Source organism: Amia ocellicauda, chromosome 7, assembly GCF_036373705.1.
Source record: "Amia ocellicauda isolate fAmiCal2 chromosome 7, fAmiCal2.hap1, whole genome shotgun sequence".
Classification (NCBI taxonomy): domain Eukaryota; kingdom Metazoa; phylum Chordata; class Actinopteri; order Amiiformes; family Amiidae; genus Amia; species Amia ocellicauda.
The window spans coordinates 32,315,370-32,325,716 of NC_089856.1; the positions used below are offsets into that span (position 1 = coordinate 32,315,370).

The 10,347-nt window shown below is 37.7% G+C and overlaps 1 protein-coding gene across 1 annotated transcript; it reads right to left on the reverse strand.

Moving 5' to 3' along the window:
* Positions 1-5,536: 5,536 nt before the first annotated feature.
* Positions 5,537-9,975, reverse strand: nppc (natriuretic peptide C). Its single transcript, XM_066709229.1, has 3 exons — positions 9,790-9,975; positions 7,350-7,633; positions 5,537-5,980 (listed from the first exon to the last, which is right to left on the reverse strand). The coding sequence occupies exons 1-2, from the start codon at positions 9,880-9,882 to the stop codon at positions 7,370-7,372; spliced, it is 357 nt and encodes a 118-aa protein (XP_066565326.1). The 5' UTR covers positions 9,883-9,975; the 3' UTR covers positions 5,537-5,980; positions 7,350-7,369.
* Between the last annotated feature and the right edge of the window lie 372 nt (positions 9,976-10,347).

Below are 10,347 nucleotides of genomic sequence, written 5' to 3' on the forward strand. Positions count from 1 at the left end.
CGCCCACACGCCGCTCTCGGCCAATCGGAGAAGGGAGATCAGTCAGCTGCCTGCGCTCTGTACTTTCCTGAACTTCTAATGGTCGCGTTGGTGTCGCGCAGACGTCCGCAGTTCTGCACAGATCTGCGGAATCTCTCCGATCCCATTGGTGGAGCAGCGCAAACGTGCGCTACACCAACGCGACCCTAATCTTTAGAGGCGAAACTTTGAATTGACACGGTTTACAGTGTTCTGTTTTCAAACAATGACCACAGAGATGATGGTTCTGAGATTCCGTTTCATTTCAACATAAAAACAAAAAAACAGAATGGAGCCTCAAACTTTGATTTGGAACAACAAATTCCCAGGACACAATGAATTTATATTTTGGTTAATCATTTAAAAGAAGCAGAATGATTATAACACTGAATCATTTTAATATGCTAAAACAGCCCAGCTATTGAATAAGCAATGCTTATTTTTAATAGATGAACTGCCCATCGTTTTATTATTATTATTATTATTATTATTATTATTATTATTATTATGTACAATGTGATTTTTTTTGTTGTTGTAAAAAATAATTAAATCAATCTTGTTTTGGTTACACAGCCAATCAGAATGGACGCCCACGTACACTCCCATGCGCTGTCCTAGCGGCGTGGTCAACACGTGTCCGACAGTATGAGCATCTGCGTGTATTTCCTTCACCTAGTGAGAGGTAAAGTGCATTTCATACGGAAAACGAGAGGATGTGAAGGAAAAACAAACTTCAAGTTCAATATAAAATAGCCATGTCATTGTTCGTATCCTGCACAGCAATCCAATGGAGCTGGGTGCTGAGTCGGACTGATCTGGTATAAATGTACCTACTTTTGATTGTAAACGTTTGATTTAATGTGAATTACATTGCCTATGTAAGGGGTATAGTTTTATTTTATCGAGTCGTGTCTGCACGTTTGTATTATTTTTGTGTAACAGTTTCGACTTATTTTGTACGTAGTGGAGCAATGCAAATGTTAATTTGCAGGTGCATTGGAGTACCTATAGGAAAGTAAAAAAAACCAGACACAGTTGAAATGAGTTTTTGGTTGCGTTTAATTGCGAAATATGCGTTTCTGTGTGTATTTACAAACACGGCTGAAGAGCACGTGGAAAGCGCCGGGGACCCGTTTGCACGTGCAGATCTGCGGACCCGAGCGCGCGTGTTCCTGAACAATGTGTGCTTTGTTGCACATTTTGATTGTGTTTAAACATACTTACATGTGTATTACACCGTGTCTGTCCCCTTTTCCCTTTAGGCGAAGTTTGTGCTTTCTTTTCTTTCTCCTGTTGACCTTGTTCACGTAAGACTGCTGTTTTTATTTTCCCACCCACAACCACAAACGCACTATCTTGGAGTCCGCTTTAAAAAGGACGGTGGCTTTCTACAGCTGTGGCTCGTTGTTGGCATCTATTTTGGGCCTACTGTACCCCCTGGCTCCCGCGGGTCAGTGTGACTGCTAGACTGTAAAACGTGGCTCCTGCCTCGCCTTTTAGTAAGGACACTTATCATTCTGCATCAGTGTTACGTGTCTTGTAAACATTCTTGTTGTTTGTCTGTATCCATACAATTGAACTTTTATAATGCTTGAAATATGCTATTGTTAGAAAATGGGTTGTGTTGAATTGTGAACCTTAAGGCTTGTAGCCTTGGATAAAGATGAAAATATACATCACATAATACTTAACACCTTGCATTGCAGTTTTTTTTCTTTTCTGGGTGGTTGATCCAAAGTTTTGCTTTATGACAGGGGAGCTACACCACAGGCAGGGCTGAGTTATGGGTGGGTTAGTGGGGCAGTCCTAAGGTGATTGATCTGGTTAACTTATTAAAGGTCTTTCACTGCATGTAATTAATTTCTTTCTAACCCTGGTCTTGGAGCAATAAGACAGGATCGTCTGGATTTCATTCCTGGCAAGCTGGTAATTAAATTGTTGTTGCTATTTTAGTGGAAATGAACAGGATCTCTTGTCACTAGATTGGGGAGAAGTTTGGAGAGGAGAGAGTAGACTGAACTGCTCAGCAAACATGCCCTGGGCCATGCAATATAGCAGATGCTGTGTGTGGGGGGAAAAATAAATGTATTATAGGCCTATATATTAACACATGCACATACAGACTATAGTATTGGCACCCTTCATTTTTCACTTAAGGGTAATAAATACTGTTGGTACTTGTTTAACAATGCATTTTCAAAGATGGATAAACATTTATACATCTTAGCGAGTCTAGTTGTGTGAACATCTTTCTAATATTTGTGTCTGTAACTATATTAATTTAAATTATGAAATACTACAAGTGTTTGTATTATTATTGCCATGTGGTAACACAGACCTGTCCAAGTTACAAAGTGATTCAAGCCAAGGCCACAAGAGGGAAGCAGTGTTTCATTAACCACATTTACATCACAGTGGCTTTTCTTTTTCAAGCTTATATTGTGCAGATGCACCTCCATTTTGTCTATTTTTTTTCTTCAAAGTGTCATTTTATATCACTGTAATTTGAATATATCATTAATAATTATAGTTGGGTTTAATTTAGGATACCCCAGGAGGTAGAAATTGTCTTATAGTTACATTTAGGTTATTTTCTGTGTAACATTTTGAGTAGTTGAGGTAAATTGTGCAGTAGAATTATAAGGTTCATGCTAGGGTTATATTTTTGGTTTAACTTGGATAAGTAATGGGTTTCTTAGTTTATTGGTGGTACTTGTTGAGCTGATTTCACAGGCCCAGGTTACCAATAGTCCTGGGCTAGTACCCAATATTATTTTAGGTCGGGTAGTCCAAGACTAGTGCTATTCCAGGTCTCTGAAACTTTCTCATAGTGTCGATAGTTTACCAAGGCCGGTATTAGAAGTTGCTGAATATGTGCATCTTGGGGGAACATAAGAACAATGAGTGTAAGCATTTAAAACGGACTTAATAATACAATGAAATTTATGTTAGTTAAAATTTTAGTTAAAATGTATATGAGTTAAATGTATAATAAAATATATAGGTCACCTTCCAAAACAACAACAAAAATATCACTTGGCTTTTTTGCAAACCTGCAAATTAGTTTTCAAACTGAATTTTGCTGCTCATGGCAGTGTTTCTGGCAGACTTGACAGCTATTTATTTTATGTTGTGCTCTGAAAATGAAATTCCCGAAGAGCCTGTCACACATTGTAGCCCCAGCTCCCTGTTTTGCACACTTAAGCACCTTCCCAATTGGTTTGGGAATTACCTCTGAGGTACGATACGGGTTTGTTGGATAAAACCCTGACTGCAGCACATAAACTCAGAAAAACAAAGTCACAGTTAATCATTTAGCCACCTTACATGCCAGTTTTATAGAGATGGAGACTAAAAATGAAACGCTGAGAACAACAATTGTGAGGACCTTGAAACCCCAGAACACTTTATATCAGATATTCTCAGACTGTGGTCCCTATATATGTCTCCTTTCAGCTCATTCCTTGCAAAAGTTACACAATTATGGGAAGAGATCAGCAGCATGGTGAGATTTTTATTTTCCACAAATAGGAAAACACAATCAGTTACAGGTTGTTTCTGGGTAATATTTCATAGCTAAAGTAGGCACTGGAATTACATTTTGGAATGGGTCATTGGTTAGCTTAGGTTAAGTTGTTACCTCATTGAACTAGGATGTATGCTTATTGATTTTTTTGTATTGATTGTACTGCTGCACTTTTGTAATTATTCCAGTTGTATTTTGTATTGTATTTCTGCTCTTTTGTAATGCTTGAAAATGCTTCTGGTGTAAACTGTAACTTGACCCTACATAAGGCCATCTGCTAAGAAAAAAAACAATGTTAGATGGCTCAGTTCAGTTAGATTTCCATTAGGTTTAGGGTTTTCTAAGATGCACTGTAGTTAGGATTGTGTGAATATTCAGATTTTGCTGTTGTTTAGGGTTCCGTCTATAGTTAGGTGTAATAAAGACATGTTATTATATTTATTAATCTAATGGATTCCATGGGACCCAGTTTATGATTTCCGGATTGCTAGTGGGACACTTTGTAAAGCTCTTCAGACAGGTCTGTAATGGGTTATAATGGAAGTAGATCAGATACACTGTGCACATAATGTAGTTTTGTAGCCTTTACTTTCTGCCAGCAAAGGTCTAAAACTCATCAGTGGGAAGAGGGTTGTAGGAGCACATTATTCCAGCATTCAGAGGGAGCTATGTGAGAGGTAGACACTGAACATGAGGGGACTGCTTTCATTTATGTGGTTACGTGTTATAAGTGTCCTCAATTCAGAATATGTTCATCGGTATGTCTTTACAGTACACTGATGTTCTTGGAATTTATAGACCGTACACCTCCCTTACTACAATTTCAAATCTTTCCACTGCTCCGGATTCCTGACCAGGAAAATATGCCTTAAAGATTAAGGGTTCATGTCTGTCTAGTCCAAAGTACCCTTTCTGGCACCAAAGTCTTATGCAGTACACAATGTCTGCAAAGAGTTTTGTGTGTTAAATAGAAATACAAGATCCAGGTACAGTATATAGAAATTAGTCAAATTTTTAATATGATGCATTTAATTTATTTTCAGTGTGGTGCATGTTTAGTTATCAGACCCTTTGTTTTCTAGTTGTAAACATAACCATATGAATGATTCTTAAGTCTTTCAGCTTGAAGGAGTAATTTTATCAAACTGAATAATATGTCTGTTTCTTTTAGGTATTTCTTTGTAATTGCTCATTGGCTGTGGTGTGTTACTAATTAATTTTCTCCATTGTATGTATACACCTGTGTATATATATTTCATCATCCTTTGGCCACTGTGTTGTAAGCAATGACACTGTAGCAGTGTGTGTTGCATCAATGGAGATCTACAAACTTCTGCGTTTCAGCCTCTGTTGCTCCCTCTGCTGTTAAATTCAGGACACGGCATGCTTTTACAATCGGCTCCATATCCGCAAACTATCTTTCCTTTTAATCTTTCTTTTTACATCCATAAAATGAAACCACCAAGATAGCAAATCATTATTTTGATAAATACATGTCTTTTTCTTTGTCAGTCTGTTCTAAACCACTTTTCAGCAGAAAAGTTCTCAGCGTAATCTTGCCACTGGCTAACATCAGATTTTTTTTCATTTCATACTGTATAAACCGTTCATATTTATTTGTTCTAAAGGCCTTAGGCAAAGGGAGAGGACAATAACGTCTAATCCTCTCTTTGAAAGCTGTCAGGAAGATCCCAGGTTAAGAAAACATTTCAGATCATGGTTTTCACAAAGTGTTCTTAGAAAACGTATGCCAAGCAACTGTATATTGTGTTTCAGTGAATATTGGTTTCCTGTACCCACAAAAGAATGCACTGTTGCACTAATGCAAATTCGCCACGGTACAAAAAGTAAGTTCTTATAATGAATGGAATAACTAAGCATCACATTATTAACAGGATGTCATAAATTTGATGCTGGCTGTTTGTGTGAAGTTATAAAGCGATGTTGATGATCCAGGTTTCCTCGGAAAAAAACACAAAAGAGACTTCGCAGTGCATGTGGAATGATTTTTTTTTTTCTTAACATTTACAGCTATTTAAGACAAAAAAAAAAGTTACAAACATATTTGACCTGCAGTTGCATCAATTTCAAAAATGTTACATAAATAAAACTCATATTTATAAATATCTCTTTTATAAACATATAAATAGTTTTTTTAAACATAAATACATTTATGCAGGAATGAAGTACATGAATGTACAGCAGCGACAATATACAGCTTTGCAGTTTTAGTTTCTACATCATTGTCCGCCATTGTGTAGTGTGTTTATTTGTATGCATTTTTTTATAATCTTGTTGTTGTATTCTTCAGTAACGCTGGTTCTTCGTACCGAAATTCGAACCAATCAGTTTCTTGAATAAGGATGGTACTTTCTGTTTTCCTCAGGTGAAGAGCAACTAACACAAAGTTGTCCAAACCCATCGTCCAATTAATCACTGAAAAAGAGAATGAAAATTGTGAGCAGGGATACTTCTCTAATAAACAAGCTTTGGTTTCCAGGAAAATAACAACCACACATTTCCAAATGCATCACCAGAGTTCGGCAAAACAATAGATTTAGTTTTCCCCCAAATTGCTTATTAAACTATCTTTCAGTCTGTCTAGTACTGTTTCAAGCTCATCTCTCTGTTTTTGTCTGTCAATTAGTCTTTCCATCCTGGTGGTTTATAGTTACTCTGTGTGTGTGTGTGTAAGGTGGGCCCTTTCAGAATTTGATCAAAGTCCCTTTTAATACAAATGAGCAACAAAAACTCATAGAATGAGAGTCCATTACTGATACTAAAAATAAAAATCTATAAATAAATCAACATGGTTGTCCACCAGCTTGGAAATAGCTCCCTAATTATAAAGACATACTCTAACAACCTCAGAGACTCTGTGATATTCATTAAACCATGTACTTTGCTTCTGGCCATTGTGTATGATCAAACTTCCTTATTGTTTCAGTCAGTAAAATGTTTTATGAAAGTTAATGATAAGCTTCACCCGGAAAATTGCAGTTTACATTACAGGTAAAGGACACGTGTATGAGTTGCAGTTAGACATAAGTCATATCCTGAACCTTATAACAGATGGATAAATGTATCCCTGTCCAAAACATTACAAAATGCTGCATTTACACAGCTGCAAAACAGTAGGCAAACATCCATTTGCTTGAATTCCCCGTCAGGGATTATGATTTTTCTTTATTTATGAAGGTTGGAAAGACTGATACTTTCTTACTTACTTGATACTTTCAGTGTTAAGATAAATAGACTGGTGAAATCTTCTACTCTTGGAATCAATTACAAGCATTCTACAGTGATTAACAAGATTATATTAAAATTGGGGTAATTTGATCTATGTGAAAGTAGGCTTCTTTAATTAGCCATCTCTAGGTATCGGCATTCATTCTAGTGACTATATTTTACTGGTGATAAAACCTGGGGTTTCTCCATTTTTTATGACCTTATATTTCCATAAATACAGTGTAGTGTTTCAGCGGGTGAATAGTTTTGAACTTTGACCCTGTGCATGCCTAGTGTTGCTGTATGCTAGGATTTTGTGCTGTCTGACGACCTAGTGAACTAAACTTGACACTATTCCTCACTATGCATTTGATCCAAAATTACCCGCACTTCATCTCTCTCTGGGCAGCATTCATGATGACAAAAAAAGATTTGAAAAAGATTAGATGGGGGTGGTTGGGGGGAAATACATCAGCTCAGCTTCTATAATTGTTTTGCAAAATATTGGACTACTTATGGCGCAAGAATTTTGTCAGCTCCAATGCTGTATTTTAGTAATGGTGCTAGTTCTACTTACCACCATTCTGTGCTGCGTCTTTAACAGCCAAGGCCGCTTACAGCCCCTATTCTGTCAATCTTGTGGCCGAAGCAGCCTCTGGAGCCCCCTTTCTTCACCCCGCCTTTGTATCTTCGTGAACTGGGCTGGTCGTTCAGGATCCGGGCCCAGACCGCCTTCGCTCTCGTGTCCAGACGCAGGTCTCTAAGGAGACGCACTCTTGACCTCACGTTTTCAAGTTTTCCTTCTTGCTCCCCCGATGCAAGGTATTCGGATAGTTCTTCACCTAACAAACTCCTAAGCGACTGCAATGAAGATAAAAACAAGAAGGCGTAAGAAATAAATATCCCTAACTGTGCCCACCCAAGCACAATACGGCACAGTAAGTGTATGAACAATGTCCACGTGTTATAGCAGAATATGCTGCCAAATGTGCATAATGGCTTGATGTGTTTTATTAGGAAGAGCATGTTCCATCTTGAGACATCACTTACAGTGAGTGCATCTCTGCATACTTGCATTACATGTTCATATTGATAGCTATAGATAAGCGTTAACTTATTCACATTGTATGTAGTCACACAGCTTGCGATTTTATATAAATATATGAAAAGAAGTTTATATTGTACAGACCTCATCTCTACATTGCAAAGACATACACTCTTTAGAAACAATATACACAATGTAAGTTTAAATGATTTTCTGATTGATAAGATGCATTCTGGCCTATATTGTAGCATCTGTCATTTTATTTCTATTTTATATTGAGAGAGGAGCAGATTTAGCAAAACAACTGTTTGGAAGGAGTGGTTGAGAGTGAGAAACCTCCAGCAGGCTGACGGGTCCCTGGTGAGCCTGCCAGGGGCCACGCAGGGTCAGGGCATGGGAAAGAATGGCACAGGAGGAAAGACAAATCGCTGCTGGCCATGGGAAATCCTTTCACTGCTACCTATGGAGCTCCCTTAGACTATGCTGAATTAACTAGCTTGCTGTTCCAACTCCCTCCAGTTTGACATCTACATTATTTCAAATGGAGGTTTACACTGCCTCAAATTTCACCTGCAACACTAAAGATTAAAAAATTTTGTTTAGTTGAAAGAGGCTACATTAAAGAGGCTCTCAACTACTCCGTAGAGATAACGAGAGAAATAAATATAATAGCTATATTGCCGAACACACGGATGTAGCAATCTATTTTGAGGGCTGTGGTTATATTTCATGATTACCTGTCGAAGTGTGTTTTTGTCTTAACACTGAGCAATGTTTTCTATCATTGGGGGGGGGATATTATTTCTTCTCAGAAAAAAATGTATTTATTTTTATTTTAGATTTAATCAATAATAGAAACCCAAAAGCATAATGAGAACTAAACATTAGATATTAGAACTGATATTGGCATTAAGGAGTCCTAACAATCTTTCACCCCAAATTCATGCGTATAATTCTGGAAGGATTATTGTAATATGTATTAATTTGGTTCCTACTTAAAACAGTGTTGTCTGCCATACCCAGATTTACTCTATCCTAACCCGAAAACATGCAAAATCTGGAAAGATTACATCTCTTTCTGGTTTCTTGAATGAGTTGGATAACATCCGATTGCAAACTGAATCAGAAATGTCAAATAATGCTTGTATGGGTGCAAAAGACGCCTGGTGGTGGCACTACACTACTACTACTGCTCGGTTACTTCTGCCACTTAGATCGCAGAAAACGGGACGTAGAGTTTGTTGGGGATTACGTCAAGATATGGGAAATGTACTGTAACACATCTGTTTAAGTGCAGCTGGAAAACATGTAAGCGATATTGAAACCAGCATGGACTCCGATAAGACAGGCGTCCGCGCTCCTCTGCGCTCTGCAGCCGTGCGCCGGTACCCGACTGGACTGGGACAGTGATGCGTACAGAGCCGGAGAAAGAATAGATGGAAAACTAACTCGATAGAAAGCGCTTATTTTAAATGTCCCCTGGTTTATACCCCAAATGGTGCTACAAACATATGCATGTAAACGATAGGAAACAGACGGGCTTTCATGTATATCACATCTAAAAAGTGGGATCCTATATTTTACTTCAAAAGAGCGATATCTTGCACCAGACTTACTATTATATGATTGGAAAACATTTCTATAGGCACTTTCTGGTTACATTAGCGAGAAATCCTTCCAATGTCCATATAAGGCGACTGATGGAGCTAATTCATAAAATGTAATGTATTATGATTTTGATTACGTACTAATAGTAGCAGTAACATTAATGACCTATGTAATGTCGTAGGGTAGGGTACCTGAAAGAGGTAGCACAAAACCAAGTTTAATTATTTTTAACATTTGCATCAAGTGACTTGGTCCTAACTCAAAACTTTCAAACACTTAACACGCTAATTTCACACCACCACTAAATACATGTGTGGTGCATCAAAAGACTACTTCTGGTGTATAAAATAAAAGTTTGACTTACCTTTTGCTGTGCCTGCGTTAAAGGTTTTGCCTCCATGGTCACTGACAGCAGGGTCATCAATAGTCCACAAGCCACCCAATGGGAGATATTCATTGTGCTCTGCTTTGAATGCTAAAGTTTCCTGGTGGTTTAAACAGTCTTCTTGGCAAGTGGCTTTTCTTCTCTTGCTTTGCTTACTCCAATATACTCAAGTGCTACTGGCTCTGTTATACTCCATTCACGCTTTTTATAACCAGTGATGATGTCATCTAATGGTGTCTCCCCCCTCCCCCCCCCCCTTTTCCTTCCTTACACCTTGTTGCCAATGTTTTTTTTTTTTTTCTTGTTTTTTACCTGCGTCTTTGACATGTTTATATTATGAGATTGCATTTTTATTTGATTTTATATGCAGCCTAAATTCCTCCATTACCCATTACTTCAATTAGCCGGTTATAGCAATATCATTTGATTAGCTGTGAGATATATGAAAAGTCATAAAATGCTATTAAATTCGTGTATTCAGTTATTGGACTTTGTATTTGGTGGTCAGATTATTTCAGAAATTGATGTACTCTTTAC